This window comes from Narcine bancroftii, chromosome 6 (genome assembly GCF_036971445.1).
Source record: "Narcine bancroftii isolate sNarBan1 chromosome 6, sNarBan1.hap1, whole genome shotgun sequence".
NCBI classification, from domain to species: domain Eukaryota; kingdom Metazoa; phylum Chordata; class Chondrichthyes; order Torpediniformes; family Narcinidae; genus Narcine; species Narcine bancroftii.
This window is the reverse complement of record NC_091474.1, coordinates 232249629-232269745: the sequence shown is the minus strand read 5'-3', so window position 1 is coordinate 232269745 and position 20117 is coordinate 232249629. Positions and strand designations below refer to the sequence as shown.

The 20117-nt window shown below is 45.8% G+C and overlaps 1 protein-coding gene and 1 long non-coding RNA gene across 2 annotated transcripts in view; both read left to right on the top strand.

Annotated features, from left to right (window-relative positions):
• anapc1 (anaphase promoting complex subunit 1) overlaps window positions 1-20117 on the top strand; it is a 273616-nt gene that overhangs the window by 230504 nt on the left and 22995 nt on the right. Inside the window, exon 41 of the mRNA XM_069887679.1 lies at window positions 19267-19344. Within this exon, the coding sequence (XP_069743780.1) occupies window positions 19267-19344 (78 nt within the window). The remainder of the gene's footprint in view (window positions 1-19266; window positions 19345-20117) is intronic.
• On the top strand, window positions 8592-13366 carry LOC138737127 (uncharacterized). Its single transcript, XR_011340776.1, has 2 exons — window positions 8592-8664; window positions 13063-13366. It is a non-coding gene; the product is annotated as an uncharacterized lncRNA (long non-coding RNA).

Below are 20117 nucleotides of genomic sequence, written 5' to 3'. Positions count from 1 at the left end.
CTATGTGTGGATACAGGTAACGTGGGTGAGGTCCTAAATGAATAATTCTCATCTGGATTCAGCAAGGACATGGAAGATGATGAGTTCTGGGAGGATTAGAACATAGAATAATACAGCACAGTACAGGCCCTTCAGTCCTCAATGTTGTGCCGACTCAAATATTCTTCCTAAAAAAAATTTTAAAACGTACTAAATCCTCCCTACCCCATAACCTTTTATTTTTCTTTCATCCATATGTCAGTCTAAGAGTCTCTTAAATGCTCCCAATGTTTCATCCTCCATCACAATCCCCAGTAAGGCATTCCGGGCACCCACAATTGTCTGCGTAAAAAAGATTTACCCCTTAATGTCTCCCCTAAACCTCCCTCCCTTCACTTTGTACATATGTCCTCTGGTGTTTGCTGATCCTGTGGGAAACAGGTGCTGGCTGTCCACCCTATCTATGCCTCTCATAATCAAGTCTCCTCTCATCCTTCTTTGCTCCAAAGAGAAAAGTCCCAGCTCTACTAACCTTGCCTCATCAGACTTGTTTCCAGTCTAGGCAACATCCTGGTAAATTTCCTCTGTACCGTCTCCATAGCTTCCACATTCTTCCTATAATGAGGTGACCAGAACTGAACACAATACTCTTAAGTGTGGTCCTGCCAAAGGTTTGTAGAGTTGTGTCATCACCTCTCTACTCCTGAATTCAATCCCCCATTAATGAATCCCAGAAACCCATAGGCCTTCTAAACTAACCTATCAATCACTGCGGCGACCTTGAGGGGTGTATGGATTGGAACCTCAAGGTTCCTCTGTTCATCCACACTCTTAAGTAACTAATCATTAACCCTATACTCAGCCTTCTGGTTTGTCCTTCCAAAATCCATCACCCCATACTTATCCGCATTGAAATCTATCTGCTACTTTTCTGCCCAACTCTGCATCCTGTCTATATACTTTTATAACCTTTGACAAACTTTAGATCCATCCACAACTCCTTCAATCTTCCATGTCATCCGCATACTTACTGACCCATCGTTCTGCCTCTTCATCCAGGTCACATAAAAATCACAAAGACCAGGGGTCCCAGAACAGATCCTTGTGACACTCAACTAGTTACCAACCTCCAGGTAGAATACTTTCCTTCCACCACTACTCTCTGCTTTCTACCTGCAAGTCAATTTTTTTATCCATACAGCCAAGATTCCGCTGATCCCATGCCTCATGACTTTCTGGACGAGTCTCTCATGGGGGACCTTGTCGAATGCCTTGCTAAATTCCATGTCGACCACATCTGTTGCCCTACCCTCATCAATTTCTTTTGTTACCTCCACAAAAAAGTCAGTTGGACATCATGGATAATCTGGAGCAGTTTATTATTAAGAAGGTTGCAATGTTAAATGTTAGGATACACATGAGTTGATAAATCCCAGGGCCAGACAAAATGTATCCCAGGTTGACATCAGAACCAAGGACGATATAAATGTGACCATAACAGAGATCACTGAATTTTCATCAGGGATTACCGAATTACAGGATAGTTAATATTGTCTCTTTATTTGAGAAAGACATCAGAAGAAGGATAGGTAGTTATGAGCCACTGAGTCTTACCCCAGTGGGTATGAAAATATTTGGTCATATCTACATTGGAAGGTCTGGGATAGTCAGCATATTTTTGTGTGAGGAAAATCATGCCACACTAATTTGAAATTTTTGAGAAGGTAACTCAGAAGAATGATGAAGAGAGAAGAGTAGATATTGTTTCCATGGATTTCACTAAGGCATTTGAGAAGATCCACATGATGGGCTGATCCAGAAGTAGAAGCAACTGGAAACCAGATGGTGGTGGTGGATCGATACTTTTCTGACTGGTCTGTCTGTGTCCAATAAAGCCCCAAAGGGATCAGGGATGGGACCCTTGTTATTTGAAATATATTTTAATAACTTAAATGTGAATATAGAAGGTATAATCAGTACGTTTTCAGAGGGCGTGGAGATTGGTGGTGTAGATGTAACCATAACTAAGGTTACAACAGGATATGGGTGTGGACCATTGGCAGATAAAAGTTAATCCTGGTAAGTATCAGGAGATGCACTGAAAAGTCAAAAAGGAGTCGGATACATTACAGTAAATGGTAAGGTGCTGAGGGATGTTGATGGCCAAATTGACTTTGGATTTTCAGTCAAATGTTCCTTGAAAGTGGTAACAACGGAAGATACGGTGGTGAAGAAGGCATATTGCATGCTTCCCAAGTGCTCTGGACATAGAAGAGAAAAATTGGAGTGTTGTATTGCAGCTTTAAAAACTATTGTTATGGCAGCAGTTCTGGTCACTACATTATAGGAAGAATGTGGTTGCGCTGGAGAGAGTGCAGAAGAGATTCATCAGGATGTTGCCTAGAGTGGAGGATTTTAGTTATCAGAAAAGATTGGACAGATGGTGCTTGTTTTGCCTGAAGCCAAGAAGGATGATGAGTGGCCTGTTCAAGATGTAGGAAATTATAAGAGACATAGATAGGATAGTAAGAATCTTTTTCCCTTATGAGGGGTATCAAAAGCAAGAGGACTTAGTTTCAAGCTGAGGGGAAGCAGCATTAAAAGAGTTCTGATGGGTTTTGTCCACAGAGAGTGATTGATACTGGGCGTCTGCCAGAGGTAGTGGAATCAGATGCAATCACGTTATTTGAGAGATATTTAGACAGGCAGTCTAAACTTCCACCAGCGTTGTCTCCGCTCCATCCTCAACATCCATTGGAGCGCTTACATCCCTAACGTCGAAGTACTCGAGATGGCAGAGGTCGACAGCATCGAGTCCACGCTGCTGAAGATCCAGCTGCGCTGGATGGGTCACGTCTCCGGAATGGAGGACCATCGCCTTCCCAAGATCGTGTTATATGGCGAGCTCTCCACTGGCCACCGTGACAGAGGTGCACCAAAGAAAAGGTACAAGGACTGCCTAAAGAAATCTCTTGGTGCCTGCCACATTGACCACCGCCAGTGGGCTGATAACGCCTCAAACCGTGCATCTTGGTGCCTCACAGTTTGGCGGGCAGCAACCTCCTTTGAAGAAGACCGCAGAGCCCACTTCACTGACAAAAGGCAAAGGAGGAAAAACCCAACACCCAACCCCAACCAACCAATTTTCCCCTGCAACCGCTGCAATCGTGTCTGCCTGTCCCGCATCGGACTTGTCAGCCACAAACGAGCCTGCAGCTGACGTGGACTTTTTACCCCCTCCATAAATCTTCACCCGCGAAGCCAAGCCAAAGAAAAGACAGGCAGTTGGCAAGGCATTGAAGGATATGCGCCTAATGCAGGCAAATGGGCAAGAAGTTCAACATGGTTGTGCAGAACTGAAAAGTCCATTTGTGTACTGCACAACTCTGACCTTCCTCATTTTAGTCCATTGCACCTAACATGTGAACAAGCCAAGGTTTCTGGAATCTGACATTTGAGGCTTTTCCATAAATGTAATAACTGAGACTTGTCTCTCATTGATATTAGAGATATCACTGCCAATTGTTTCCCATGTCACAGAGCCGTAGATTTGCCCAACATGGAATCTGGCTCCTTGGCTCACTAAGTTTGCACCAACTATCAGCCAACCATTTACAATCATCCTATTCTGATTTTCTCTCATCCTCATCAAGTACACCCCACCCCCCGCCCCAGATTCCACCTCTCTCCTGAACACTTGGGGCAAATTTATAATGTCTAATTAACTTAAAGGCTCACTTGTCTTTGGGATGAGGGAGAAAACTAGAAGAAACCCAATGCAATCATAGGGGGAACGTGAAAACTCCACAAAGACAGAACTGGAGGTCAAGATTGACCCTGGGTCACCAGAGCTATGCACTGGAACTGCAGTACCACCTGCACCAATGTGCCTCCTGACAGACAGCATGTGTAACATCAGGCTGATTGACCCAAGAATAGGCTGTTTATAAACATATATAACCATAACAGTTCGGAAACAGGCCATATCGACCCTTCTAGTCTGCACCAATTTAAATGAAACTCCACTAGTTCCACCTACCTGCTCCTTGCCCATAACCCTCCAACCCCCTCACATCCATGCACTCATCTAACTTCCTCTTAAATGACAACATTGACCCTGCTGCAACCACCTCTTCTGGAAGGTCATTCCACTCAGCCACCACTCTCTGAGTGAAGAAGTATCCTCTTATATTACTTCTAAAGTTCTGCTCCCTAACCCTTAACTTATGACCCCTTGTTCCAATCTCTTCTACCCTCAAGGGGAGTAGCCTATTCACATCTACTCTATTCCCCTCATAATTTTAAATACCTCTATCAAATCCCCCCCTCAACCTCCTACGCTCCAATGAATAAAGTCCCAATCGACTCAATCTTTCTCCGTATTCCAGATACTGGAATCCAGGCAACATTTTAGTAAATCTTCTCTGCACCCTCTCTACCTTATTGATATCCTTTCTATAATTTGGAGACCAGAACTGCACACAATATTCCAAACTTGGCCTCACCAATGCCTTGAACAGTCTCAACATCACCTCCCAGTTCCTTTATTCTATGCTATGATTTATAAAGGCCAGCGTACCAACAGCCTTCTTCACCACTACATGAGAATCCACCTTCACTAACACTGGACAACAAATGTTTCCAAAAGGTTTGCTTCCTGAAAAATAAATTGGAGATGATGATGAACAACTTCCAACTGAACATAAAATAATTTTAGATTTGCTATATCATGTAGGAAGTTGGAGAAATATGAACGTTTATTGAATTTAGCATGTTTAATCGGGTAATGACGCTGACACATTGCGTTAGTTCAACTGGCATAAAAATGTCTTGTCGCTGATTTTCGTTTGTACTCAGCACCTGATGCCTCTCGTGTCAGTGTCCAATGATATTCGGCCGGCATTCCAGCTGCCCAGATACAGCTTTTCCATAGTCGCAATGTCCTGGTGAAATCTTTCAGCATGTTTGTCACTGACTGCACCAAGATCAGCAGGGAAGACGTCCAAGTGCAAAAGCAGAAAATGAATTTTCAATGACATGTACTTCTTAAAATATGTCAAGAAATCACAAAAATAGATTATATCTAAAAAATGGTATGTGATAGGAAATTTTGGGGCATTTTTCGTGATCACCAGCCCGAAAATCCATAAAATAAATCCCAAAGTGTTTAGAAAGCAAAATCTTCATTGTCCAGTGAGTCTTGAACCCAGAAGACCCCAAAACCTAGCAGCAATAGAAATTCACCAAGACAAATGGTTTCTTAAACACAAGTTGCTTTTAATTTTCTTTAAGCATAAAAACAGGATCAAACTTCAATTTATTTTTATTAATTTAACCTAACTTAATTCCCTACATGTGTATGTAGTGTGTATATGTTCAGGAAAGTTCTTTGCTTTAATTGCATTAATTTCTCACTCCTCCAAGTTCACCGATTTCAGGCAATTCTTATACTGTGCACAGAATTTAACATTTATGAATTTCACTAGATTCTGGTGCTTAGAGGTAAATGGTAAAGAATCAAAGACTTGTTGATCCAAACCAAGGCTTTTATTAACGAGAAGACTGGAGCATATCACAAGTAGGTCGACCAGTCCAGAATGATCTGGGCCTGGCTAGGAGCAACCCTTTAAGACCTGCCAGTAGGTGTGGCTACACTCTCAGCCAATCACAACCATTCTATACCACAATATATACATATACACATTGGTGATAGAATCCGTACTATCACATTCACCCCTTCTTTGAGAACTGACCCTGGGGTGAATGGAGGGCTGTAAAAATAAAAAAAGGGGGGGAACTGGTGGGAGGTTAGGGGCTGTAATGGTCGGGGGCCTAATCATCTAGCGCGACCTCTGTAGTGCTGGGATTGGGGTCGCTGGTGTCGTGTCACTGGCGGGCTCTTTGGGTGCGGCCACCACTTCGCTCAATTCCCCAACGGTGTTGTCGACAGGCTGGCCTGAGTTGGTGGGGTGGTGCTGATCCCTCTGTTCGAGCACGTGACCTAGGGGAGAAGGAGTTGGAGGAGGTTGGGTTGGGAGCACTGCTGGGTTCGATCCGGCTTGGGCTAGGTCTCTTACCGAGACTGTGTCCTCCCGCCTGTCCGAGTACTCAATGTATGCATAATTCGGGTTCGCATGGAGCAGCATCCCTCGGTCAACCAAAGGATCGTTCTTTGAGTACCAGACGTGGCGTTGCAGGAGGACAGGCCCAGGAACTGTGACCCACACCGGCGTGGTTATTCCCAATTCGGATTTCCTCGGGAAAGAGAACATCTTTCCTCGGGAAAGAGAACACGTGTAGGCATTGGTCACGGTGGATAGGAGGGAGCGGATGGAGTGTAGGGTGCTAGTGAGCACGTCTTGCCAGCGAGCGGTGGGGAGGCCTTTGGACCGGAGGGTAAGCGTAACCGCTTTCCAGACGGTGGCATTCTCTCTTTCGACCTGCCCATTACCACATGGGTTATAGCTGGTGGTCCTGCTCGAAGCAATACCACACTCCAGAAGGTACTGCCGCAACTCGGCGCTCATAAACGAGGACCCGCGGTCACTGTGGATATAACTGGGGTACCCAAAGATGGTGAAGATGCTGTGCAGGGCCTCTATAACTGAGGAGGCGGTCATGTCCGAGCAGGGTACAGCGATCGGGAAGTGAGAATGCTCGTCGATCCCCGTAAAAATGTAGGTGTTACGGTTGGTCGATGGTAGGGGCCCCTTGAAGTCCACGCTTAGACCTTTAAAGGGTCTAGTGGCTTTGATGACGTGGGTATTCTCCGGACGGAAGAAGTGGGGCTTGCACTCAGGGCACACCGGGCAGGCTCAGGTCATGGAGCGAATCTCCTTGACCATGTAGGGCAGGTTACGAGCCTTAACAAAATGCATGAACCTAGTGACCCCTGGATGACAGAGCTCCTCATGGAGTCTGCAGCCTGTCCAGTTGTATGTTGGCGCAAGTCTTCCTGGAGAGCGCATCTGGCGGGTGGTTAAGTTTACCAGGCCGGTACAGTATGTCACAATTGAAGGTGGAGAGTTCGATTCTCCAACTAGTGATCTTGTCGATCTTGATCTTACCTCGCTGGGTATTGCTAAATATGAACGAGACCGCACATTGGTCAGTCAGCAGTGTAAAGCGCCTGCCAGTGAGGTAGTGTCTCCAACGATGTACTGCCTCGACTATGGCCTAGGCCTCCTTCTCGACAGAGAAGTGTCGGCTCTCAGGGCCCTGGAGGGTCCTGGAGAAGAAGGTTACCGGCCGGCCGGCCTGGTTCATAGTGGCTGCCAGTGCAAAGTCGGATGCATCGCTCTCGACTTGGAACGGAATGAACTCATCAAAGGTCGCTCTGGCCTCGGTTGACAGGGGGAAGGAGGTGGTCTTGATAAGTGGCTGTGCCTTGTCAGCATAGTGTGGAACCCATTGGCCATAGTACAAAAAGAAACCCAGGCAGCGTCTGAGCGCCTTTTGGGTGTGGGGTGGGGGGGGTGCAAGTCCATGAGGGGACGCATGCGGTCAGGGTCTGGCATTACCACCCCATTCTCCACCACACAACCTAGAATTGCGAGCCGAGTGGTCCGGAAAATACACTTGTCGAAATTGTAGGTTAAGTTCAGCCGTATCACAATCTGAAAAAATTTCTCGAGGTTGGCATCATGGTCCTGCTTGTCATGGCCACAGATGGTGACATTGTCCAGATGCGGGAAAGTAGCTGTTAGCCCGTTCTGGTCTACCATCCGGTCCATTTCCCGCTGGAAAACCACGACACCATTCGTGACCCCAAAGGGTACCCTGAGGAATTGATACAGCTGCCCATTCGCTTTGAAGGCAGTGAAAAGTCGGTCTTCTCGGCGGATCGGGAGCTGGCGATCAACCACCATTCGCTGCTTCTCCCCGTTTTTAACCTCCCCACCTGGGCCCTCCATGGACTTGAGCTGGATTTGATAATGCCCTCGTCCAGCAATCTGCGCACCTCACTTGTGATGAACTTCCTGTCCCTGAAACTATACTGCTGGCTTTTGGTGGCCATTGGCTTCCAGCCAGGAGTGAGGTTTGCGAAGAGTGCTGGAGGAGCGACCTGGAGGGTGGAGAGGCTACACATGGGGCGCTGGTGGCTTGGGCTGTCGCTGGCAGGAGGCCTCTGGGGTGGAGTGGTTACAGAGAGTGGGGTGTGGGGCCCCCCCATAGTGCAAGGAAATATAGTGCACTGAAAATCCAGTCCCAGCAATACGAGAGCACACAGTTCGGGGACGACTAATAGTTTAAAATCGTTAAATGTGATGCCCTGGACTTTCAGGGTCACCAAGCAATACCCCTTTACCCCAGTGGAGTGCGACCTGTTGCCAATTAAATCCTTTGGTCAGTGGGGAGAATGACCAGTCCGCAACGGTGGGCCAGGTCTGGATGGATAAAACTCTCCATTGACCCCGAGTCAAATAAGAAATTGGTATGGTGTCCATGCACTTTAATCAGTTCCATTGCTTTTGTAAGGGGATGAGGGCAGTCCTGGTCCAGGGTCACTGATGCAGAGACCAGTGCTGGGAACAATAGAGTCTTACATGATGACGTCACACAGCATCGGGCCTGAAGTGCACTACGTGTGCATGGTGACATCACAGAAGCAATCGGGCTGGAGCTGTCAGTATCGAGGAGCTGGGCTGCTGCCTGCAGCCTGCTGGGGTTGTCGGCCAGCCAACGGTAATTTCTGGGGGTCGCTGCTTGCAGTCGGCAGTGGTGGGGCGGTCAGGCGGGCAGTCGTTGGCGGTAGTGGCGGAGGGTACCAGGTCGCTAGAGCCGGCAGGTACCAGGTCGGATGTGGCGGCAGCGTTGGTAGCGATGACTGGTACCTGGTCGGCACTGTCTGTGGCGGCAGGTCCCTGGTTGGCAGCAGTGGTAGTGGCAGCCAGGCAGGTACCTGGTCAGTGGCGGCGGGTCCCTGGTAGGCAGCGTCGGTGGCTGTGGTGGCAGCGGGTCCCTGGTAGGCAGCGTCGGTGGCTGTGGTGGCGGCGGCAGTGGTTGTTGAAGTCGGGGCTGGGGCCTGGACAGTCGTTGATCTGTGTGGGAGGTCCAAGCAGGCCAATGTCATAACAGCGAGGGTGGGCTATACATTCCGCGCTCGGTGCCTGCCCCGTGACGTCAGGTGCTGTCACGCAGTGGAGCCCCTGCTCTCATTGGACGAGAGGTCTGAAGAAGAGATGTTTGAATGGGAGGGTGACGGTTAGGCCTCACACGAGGCGCTGTGTTTGACGGCAGCCATTTTGGAGTGACGGACTACAGCAAAGTGCCCATTTTTAAGGCATTTCTGGCACCTGCTTTCCTCGCCAAACACTGGGACCTGCTGTGCTTATCCCTCCCGCAGAAGTAGCACTTCAGGGTCGCATCAGGCAGTGTAGCGATAGCCGACAGGCCTTTGGTGGGCCGTGGGGTAGTAGGGTTGAGGGAGGGCATCCTACTCACTTCATAGCCTGGAGTCCAGCCCAAAGACCACATCCTCCATTGTCTCTGCGATCTGGATCACATCCTCTCGGTTTTCTCCCCCGTGCTCTAGCAGGTGCTGCCTCACCTCATTCGATTGAACCCCAGCAACGTAAGCATCCTAAATGAGATCGTCGGTGGTCTCAGCAGCAGTTCTGTCTGAGCAGGCACAGGCTCTGCCCAGTGCCCTTAGTGCTTGGCTATAAGCTCTACAGGACTCACCGGGCAGTTGCCTCCTGGTTGCTAGTTTGTACCAGGCGTAGACCATGTTTACCTGTCGCTCGTAGAGTCCTTTCAACACCTTCATGGCTGCGGCATAAGTGGCTGCGTCCTGGATGCTCTCATAGGCTCTCAGGGACACCATAGACATCAATACTAGTAGTCGATGGCCATCCTCCTCCACAGCAGGGTCAGAGAGTTGTAGGTAAGCTTTGAAACACCTCACCCAGTGCTTAAAGTCATTCGAAGCTGTAGCCAACTGTTAAGGCGTTCCGGACGCAGCATACGCTCCATCCCTTGAAAACTTCCTCGTTAATAAAATTGTGGTGCACGTCGAAAGAATCAAAGGCTTGTTGATCCAAACCAAGGCTTTTATTAACTAGAAGACTGGAGCGTATCACATGTACGTCGACCAGTCCAGAATGATCTGCGTCTGGCTAGGAGCAACCCTTTAAGACCTGCCAGTAGGCGTGGCTACGCTCACAGCCAATCACCACCATCCTATACCACAATATATATGTATACTCATTGGTGATGGACAGTTCCCATGCATTGTTCTCAAGCAAGGGAGTTCCTGCTGACACAAGCACCGACTTCCACTGAGAAGCTGGATTCAAGAACCGCAATTGTATGACAAATTGGGGTGTGCTTGATGTTCTACTGATCATCCCACACAGAAGATTCCGTGGAGTCTGATGCATGAGATGAACTGACTGGCTCAGCAAATCCAGAAAAGAGATTGTTGTGATGTCATTAAACATTAATAATGGCTTTAAGAAAGAGAATGGTTCCACTTACAGAGGCTTCAAAACAAAAGGCTACAAGTAAAAGATAGCAAGGGCGTTACTCAATTTTAAAGCATGGAAACTGGCCCTTCTTGCCCATGTCTATCTATGCCAGTACCATTTACTGACATTCTACCTGTAATCCTCTGAACCTTTCCTATCCTTGTACGTGTCTCAATGATTTTGAGGATTAAAATAGGACCCACCTGTACCACTTCCTCTGGCTTCTCATTCCACATATCTAACACACTTGAAATGAAAAAGGTGCCTCTGAGGTCTCTTTTAAATCTTTCCCCTCTCACCTTAAATCTGTGCCTTCTAATTTTAGACTCCCCTACCCTGGGGTAAAAACAATGACTCTCACCTCATCTGTGCCCCTCACAATTTCATATCCATCTATAAGATCTCCTCTAAGCCTTTTGTACTCCAGGAAGAAAAGTCCCAGCCTGACATTATGACTTTAGCCATCTAGTCCTGGTATTGTACAAAGCATTGGTGAGGCCAAGTTTGGAATACTGTGTGCAGTTTTGGTCACCAAATTATAGGAAGGATATAAACAAAATAGAGAGAGTGCAGAGAAGGTTCACGAGAATGTTGACAGGATGTCAGGGTTTGAGTTACAGAGAAACGTTGAGCAGCCTGGGGCTTTTTTCTCTGGAGCGTAGAAGATTGAGGGGGGGATTTGATGGAGGTGTTCAAGATTTTAAAAGGGACAGAGAGAGTCAACATGGATAGGCTTTTTCAATTAAGAGTGGGGGATATTCAAACCAGAGGCCATGGTTTGAGATTGCAGGGGGAAAATTATAAGGGGAACATGAGGGGAAATTTCTTCACGCAAAGGGTAGTTGGGATGTGGAATAAGCTTCCGGCAGAGGTGGTTGAAGCAAGGACATTATTTACATTTAAGGAAAGACTGGATAATTACATGGAGGGGAGAGGATTGGAGGGGTATGGACCCAGGTGCTGGTCAGTGGGACTAGGAGAGTGGGGATTTGTTCTGGCATGGACTAGTCGGGCCAAACTGGCCTGTTCAGTGCTGTATATGGGTTATATGGTTATAACGCCTTCGTGAATCTTTGGAGCACCCTTTCCAGTGCATTGACATCCTTCTGATGGCTGGTCAACTAGAACTGCACGCCATGCCCAGCTCCTGCACTCGTTACCTGACGAATGAAGGGAAGCATGCCAAACATCTTGGATGGATTTATTTTACCACCTAGCATTGACAGTTATAAAGATACAAGTGAACAAGGCAAAGTTTTGCTTGTACATTGTCCAGACCATGGCACCATAAGACTTAGGAACAGAATAGGTATATCAGCTGATCGATCCTGCCCCTTCATTTAATCATGAGTGATTCATTTTCCCACTCAGCCTGACTTTCCTGCCCTTTGATGCCATTGCTAATCAGGAACGTCAATCTCTGCCTTAAATTCACCCAATGACTTTGCCTCTACAACTGCCTGCGGCAACTAATTCCACAGGTTCCGGTATCTCTGTACTAAGCAGCCCTTAAATTGTGAAGTCGTGCCCTCTTTTCCTCAACTCTCCCATCATGGGAAACAACCATTCTATGTCACTCTGTCCAACCAGTACAGGCAAGAGTTGTTAAACACTTCTCATAAGATAACCCTTTCATTCCCTGTATCAGCCTTGTGTGAACCTCCCCTAAACCCACTCCAACGTCAGCACATCCTGTCTTAAACGAGGAGCCCAAAACTGCTCACAGTACTCCAAGTGAGGTCTCACTGGTGCCTTATAAAGCCTCAACGTCACATCCCCACTTATGTTCATCTCAAAGGTCTGATCAAAGTCTTTAAAGGCAGGTAGTTTATGAGGTTCCTGACCTAATAATTGACCCATGGTTTAATTCAACAAGCCTTTTGTAACTTTGCTCGCGGTCACTTCTAGCATAGTTAACTGAGCCTAGATCATCTGCAGAGTGAACTTGGTTTGCCCTTTGCCCAAACCATTGGCTGGAGTTCATGATGCACCAGTCTGATTTCCTGGAACTGCAAAAACTAAAAAGTCAGAGAGGTCTGAAGAGCAGCGAGAGAACAAGTGAACTGCTTTTAATGTCACTCAAGGGTGAAATCCTTCATGAGAGCACCCCAGTTTTCTTTTGACAACAGCTTACATTTACATGTTAGCCTTTATGACTTAAAAGAAACCTGTTAGCGTAGCAATTACCACCTGCTATTATAACACCAGTGATTCAGGTTCGAATTTGGCGTTCTCCCTGTGTCTGCGTGGATTTTCTCCTGTTCCCTCCCACTTTTAAAAATTATGGGGTTGTAGGTCATATGGGTGTGTCTGGGGAGGGGCACAGGCTTGTGGGCCACAAAAGCCTGTTATTGTGCTGTATACAGGTATACCCTGCTTTACGAAACTAGAGGGTTCCTACAGAACCTTTCGTAAGCCGAAAAGGCATCAAATGAGAAAGCAATTACCCATTGATATTATGAGAAAAAATGTTTTGAGCATTCCCAGACCCCAAAAAAACCCCACCCAATCATACCAAATAACACATAAAACCTAAAATAACACCAACACGAGTGATATGATAAATACACAGCCAATATAAAGTAGAAATAATGTATGTACTTTCACTTACCAGAATCAGGAAAACAGCGGGTTTTGACAGCCCTGCCGGCCGCGTACTGACAGCCCTGCCGGCCACCCTGCGACCGCCCTGTCGGCCATGCGCTGACAGCCGTGCTTGCCACCCTGTGTCCGCCCTGCCAGCTGCATGCTGAGAACCCTGCTCTGTGACAGCCCTGTGGTCGGCCACCCTGTGACCACCCCTCCGGTCGTGCGCTGACAGACCCACCGACCATTCTGTGACAGCTCCACAACCTGCTTTTTCGTGAAATCAAAAATCCTTTCATTAAAGCAAATACAGGTTTCTTTGTAACAGTGAATTTGTGTGAAGCGAGTATTTGTGGCCTCCAGCCACACAGATTCCAGTCCAAACCAGTGTGTCTAAATTAAAGAGCAGGAACAAGAAAATGGTGGGAAGAAGAACTTGGGGCTTTGGCAGCTAAAAATAGGGCTGCCTAAAACAGGGCACGGCTAGTAGAGCCAAGGCTTCACAGCACCAGAGATCCAGGTTTAGTCCTTCTCTTGGGTGCTGCCCATGTGGAGTTGGCATGCTCTCCCTGTGACTTTGTCAGATTCCTCAATGTGCTCTGGGTTTCCTCCTTCATCACAAAGGTGTAGTTGGTAGGCTATTGGCCATTGTAAAAATTGCCCACATTGTATAAATTGGTGTTAGAATCTGGTGAGGAGGGGAATATTAACAAGAATGTGTACAGGAGGCAAAAATGGTATTAATATCAGATTTGTGTCAATGGGTGGTTAATGCTCAGCACAGATTCAGTAGGCTGACGAGCCTATTTCCTCTCTTTACTGTATAACTCTTCTATGACTACTGAGGGGGAATATAGAGGTAAGGAAGACATGGCCAATAAATCTGAAATAAAGCCCCAGAGTTTTCAGTGTGAATTAATTTTCAATTCCATCTGAACACAATATACATTCTATGACAGTCAGTCCTGATTTCGTATCTTGTCATTGTTTTAATTGAAGCACAATTGGCTCAATCTTGGAGTTTTTGATGCTCTGTGGAGTGCAGATTAGGACTAGGTACGTGGTGAAAATATTTTCACAGATCTGCTGAGCTTCAGATCTATTAAAGTTCAGCTTTTTATTTAAGATTCTTTTATTGTCATGTAATAAAACAGAAAATGCACTATTACATGAAATTTCCTTTTATCTACCATAAGGCAGTTAAAGATTTGCCATCAGTAGAAATTGCACAGTGTCCCTTACAATCAGAGAAGGAGAAGCAAAAGAGAGTCCCCCCAGAGTCACTGAGTGCCGATGGATTCACCTCCAGCCACACAGACTCCAGTCCAAACCATTGGCAAGCTGAGCTCCAGATGCAAACCTCTGACAGGATCAGGAAGCCTCTCGCATCTGGGTTCTGATACCTGATACCCATTCTGCCTGTCTCGGGCCGATCTTCAGCAGTCCGCAGCCTGGTGATGTGAGGAATGTGGGTGGGGCATTATCATGCAAAGGGAAAATACCTTCCAACATTAGGGACTTGCAGCATTGAGATCTGAGGTGGAACCGAAGACATTAACCGGGAAGAATCTTTGTGCTGCTGTATGAGATGAGAAAGAAAGTAAGAATCACTTGCTTGTATTTTAATTATGATTTATTGCTCTCTCATCCAGGGCAGAGACAATCTTCCCACGCTGTTCCAAGAGCCCGTTGTCATATCCTCTGGGCTCAATATCAGTAAAGAATTGACTAAACAGGAGACTTTTTCCATTTTCCTTTATAGTTGGTGCCTTTCTGTCAACCTTGATATTCTACTACTGATTGGGGATAATTCTTAAAAGTTATCCTTGTTCAAACAATGCTCAGAACTCCTATCTTAACAGTGAGGTCATGATGAATGTGTGAAAACTTCTTTTGCATCATTTCTCTCTGAGTAGTGGGTGCGTGGAATGTGATGGAGGCAGGTACAATGGAATCTTTTTAGAGGTAGGTACATGGAACGGAGAAAATTGGAGAGTTATGCAGCAGGGAAATTCTCTGGCAGTTGTTTGAGTAGGTTATTAGGTTGGCCCAACCCTGGGTTTGTACTGTGCAGCGGATTTCTGCTTTATACTCTTTGGAGATCTGCAAATGCTGGAGTCTTCTGCAATACACAAAAGAGAGAAATCTGACTGACGTCGGACTGCTCAGTCGTTACAAGGTGACAATGATATGGAGCTCAGTGTTTTTTTTAAAATTTATTTATTTTTTTAAATTTTTTATTTTTCACACCATAAATCACGTTAGCCATGATATACACTTTTTCTTTTTCACACATATACAGTGACTTTTTCTCACCCCCCCCTCCCTCCTCCCAAGCCACCCCCCCACCCCCCCCTCTCATCCATTTTAGGTATACAATCTAGGTTGCATTAAGCCAGTCAGACAATGTTGTCATTCAACAAAAATACACCAGAAATTCTACTGAGTCCATTCTTTTCTTTTCTTCTCCTTCCATCAACTTAGGTAATGTTTGTTCCCGGTAGGTTTTCGCTATTGTATTTAATGTAAGGCTCCCATACTTGAAGAGGCTCAGACCACCATGAGCCCTGGAGAGTAACCAACAATGCTGACTCCAGAAGTCCACTGGCTGAATTATCAAGCCGACATCAGCATCCTCTCCCAACACTGAGCCACTTCAAACAAGCATTGAGATGTTGGGCTCTTGTCACTCAAAATGTAGGAGGAGGGAAGAACAGTATAAGCTTTTCAAGAGCAGACCAACCCTGCAAATTTGCCACCAGTCCTACACGCCAAGCCTTAGGGACGTGGTGAATTCATCGACTGCCTCAGAACTAGGTGGATTTAGCACAGTGCTGTTACAGTGCCATGGACCTGGGATCAAATCTGGCACTGTCTATAAGGTGTTTTTCGTTCTCCCCGTGTTTGCGTGGGTTTTGTCCAAATGCTCCAGTTTCCTCTCAGCCTTCAAACCGTACGGGGGTTGTAAGTCAATTGGCTGTAATTGGGAGGTACGGGCTCAGGCCCAGAAGGGGCCAGGCAAATCCCTGAGGCAGTTGTATCAAGGCACAGTAGAGAAGCACAAAAGCTGTGTTGAACCATGGAACACTACAAGCACAAAAACAGGCCCATCTATTCCATGCTGAACTATTTTCCCACCCAGTCTCATTGACCTCACTCGGGGTGCCTTCAGGAAAGTGAATCCAGGGAAACCATCCAGTCCGGATGGAGTACCCAGTCGAGTATTAAAAGTCTGTGCTGACCAAATTGCCAATGTATTCACAGGTACTATATCTTCAACATCTTACTCTGGCAGGGCATGGGCCCCACCTGTTTCAAACAGGTACCAATTGTACCAATGCCCAGGAAGAACGTAGTAACCTACTGAAATGATTACTGACTAGTGGCACTCATATCAACAGTGATGAAATGTTAGTAAGGCTGTTGTTGAAGCATGCCAGCTCTTGCCTCAGTGCTGACATAGATCCATTCCAATTCAGCTCTCTTAACAACAAGTCTATGCAGATACCATCTCACTGGTTCTACACAAAGCCCTGGAACACCGAGACAACAAAGATGTAAAAATCAGGATGCTCCTTATCACTAACAGTTCAGCATTTAACACCATTATCCCCTCAAAATTGATCAACAAACTCCAAGACCTAGGATTCAATACGCCACAATCAGTGAGAATTGCTAAGAACATCTCCTCCTCAATCTCCATCAGTACCTGAGCACCACAGGGCTGTGTACTTAGGGCCCTGCTCGACTCGCTATACGCCTATGACTGTGTGGCTCTGTGCTACAACACCATCTACAAATTTACCTGATGATACCAAGGTTGTATAAAAAGGGGTGATTAGTCAGCATACAGGAAGGAGATTGAAAACTTGGCTGAATGTTGCACCAACCTTGCACTCAATGTCACCTAAACCAAGGAGCTGATTGTTTACTTCAGGAAGGGAAAACCGGTGATCATTGGGGGATCAGAGGTGGAGAGGGTGAGGAAATTTAAGTTCTTGGGAGTCATTATCTCAGAGGATCTTTCCTAGACTGAACACACGAATGGCATCATGAAGAAAGCAAGTCAGCACCTCTACTTCCTCAGGAGTTTGCAGAGGTCTTGTATGACATCGGAAACCCTGGCAAATTTCTACAGATGTGGGGTGGAATATGCGCTGACTGGGTGCATCACAGTCTAGGTGGGGATACCAATACCCAAAAGCAGTAAGCCCTTCAATAGGTAGTGGACACAGCACAGGACATCAAAGACAAAACCCTCCCCACCATTGAGAACATCTACAGGGAATTATGAAAGATCCACGTCACCCAGCATATGCTCTGTTCTCACTGCTACCCTCAGAAAAAAGATATAGGTGCCCCAAGACTCGTACCACCAGGTTCAGGAACAGCTGCTCCCCTCCACCATCAGACTCCTCAACAACAAACTCCATCAGAGGCTCATTTAAGGACTCTACTTGTGCACTTTATTGATTTTTTTTGGACAGTTTGTTTATGTTTCATTATTTGTTTACACGTGTACGTTGAATTTGAATGCACTAATTTTTTTGCACTACCAATAAGTGGTAATTCCGCCTGGCCCGCAGGAAAAAGAATCTCAAGGTTGTATATGATGTCATGTATGTGCTCTGACAAGAAATCTGAAATCTAAAATCTAAAAGGACAACACAGTTAATGTAGTGGTTAGCACAGCACGATTACAGCGCCAGCTGGACGGTTTCAAATCCGGCGCTGTTCTTCCCATGTCTGCATGGGTTTCCTCTAGGTGCTCCGATTTCCTCCCACCCTTCCAAAACGTATGGGGATTGTAGGTTAATTGGGATATTTGGGCATCAAGGGCTCATGGGCAGGAATGCCTGTTGTTGTGCTGTATGTCTAAATTTTTTTTTTAATAGTTGGGACTGGCTGTGTTCCATGGTGTTTAGAAGAATAAGCATACAAGATCCTTAGAGGACTTGACATGGTAGAAGTTGTGACGTTTTCACTCATGGGAGAATCACGAACAAGGAGACCTAACTTCAAGATACAGGACTGGACATTGAAAACTGAATTATGGGGAAATTTGGAAAATCTCTGGATTTCTCTTCCCCAGTGGGTGGTGGCCACTGGATCTTTAAAGTGGAGGTGGATATATAATTGATGGATCACAGAGGAGAGGAGTAGGGAGAAATGGTACGTTCCCTGAAGGTAGAAACTCACGTGAATAGGGTGGTGAAGAAGGCTTTTAGTATGCTGGCCTTTATCAATCATTGCATGAAATATAGGAGTTGGGAGGTGATGTTGAGATTGTATAAGACGTTGGTGCGGCCTAATTTGGAGTTCTGTGTGCAGTTAGAGGAAGGATATAAACAGAGTGGAGAGAGTGCAGAGAAGGTTTACCAGAATGTTACCTGGGTTTAAGCATCTAGAGTATAGGGAGAGATTGGACAGATTAGGTCTTTATTCTTTGGAGCTTAGAAGGTTGAGAGGGGATTTGATAGAAGTATTTAAGATTATGAAAGGGATAGACAGAGTGGATGTGGATAGACTATTTCCGTTAAGAGGAGGAAAGATTAAAACGAGGACATGAGTTAAGAATTAAGGGGCAGAGGTTTAGAGGTAACATGAGGGGGAACTTCTTTACTCAGAGAGTGGTAGCCGTGTGGAATGAGCTTCCGGGAGAAATAGTGGCGGCGGAGTCAATTGTATTATTTAAGAAAAGGTTGGACAGATATATGGATGAGAAGAAGATGGAGGGTTATGGGCATTGTGCAGGGAGGTGGGACTAGAAAGGGGTGTGTGGTTCGGTGCGGACTAGAAGGGCCTAATGGCCTGTTTCCGTGCTGTAATTGTTGTTATGTTATGTTATGTTAAGAGTAATTGAGGTCTGCCAAGTTCAGCCATGATCATGTTAAAGGGGAACACAGGCTTGAAGAGCCTGTTCATGCCTTCAGTGTTCTTGTTTATGTTCTGTGGTTGAGAATGCACGTGCGTTCCTTGAAATACGTGTTTGTGGTTGTTGTTGTTAGGCTCCCAGTAATGAGCAATGTGGGTTTGTGCTTGCATTTCCCTCTGAAGTGAAATTCCAGATCTCATTCGTCTTCCCAGAAGAAAATGAAGCTGGCAGCAGATCCACATAACTACAGGAATCGGACTGATGGAGGCCATCCAACATCCACGTCAGGAGAGTGGTGTTTGAAAAATACATTCAGATATTTTTACCAAAAGATTAATATCTCTGTTTTTAATCTAGGCGTCTCAGTGGTGTGAGGAAATGACAGTAAACCTCATGGCCCCTTGCCTTCTTCCTGAACTACATTTACTGAAAGAGGTAAAGTAGACCATCCTTTCACAAGACTGCACTTGGAAGGATTAATCGAATGATTCTCTCGTGGGAATATAATATTTTCAATATTATCTCAAATATTATATACCAATAGACATTTTAAATCTGATTGTTGTTTACAGACTACTACTACAAATTAATTATGCAGTTAAATACACAATTACACTTATAACCACTGAAAAATTCTTTCTTTAATTTTTGCCACTATTGCTGTAGGTTTGAACAAAGATGATCAAAGTAGCGGGTTTTTAAACTCGGCTGTCCTATTGAGTGGAATGATTTGGAGTAGAAGGATATGTAAAGAATAGGAGAGGCAACTGAACAATGTTCACCTATGTTATTATGTAATAATGGGAAAGTGAGTAATCTTTCAGATCTGCTTTGAAGACCGATATAGTCCCCTTGTTTAAAAAAGGTAATAGGGAGAATCTTGGGAATTATAGGCTGGAAAGTTTTACATCACTGTGTGCAAACCTTTGAAGAAGATTCTATCCTAAGGATAGGATATGTGAATATTTGGAGGAGTCTACTCAAGGATAGTCATCTTGGCTTTGCGAAGGGAAGGTCGTGCCTTACGAGTCTAATTGAGTTTTTTTGAGAAAGTAACAAAGATGAGGGTTGGACAATAGATGTGGTCTACATGAACTTTAGTAGGGCATTTGACAAGGTCCCCTACGAGAGACTCATTCAGAAAGTCATAAGGTATGAAGGATCCGTGGAACCTGGGCTGTGTGGATAAAAAAATGGGCTTGCAGATT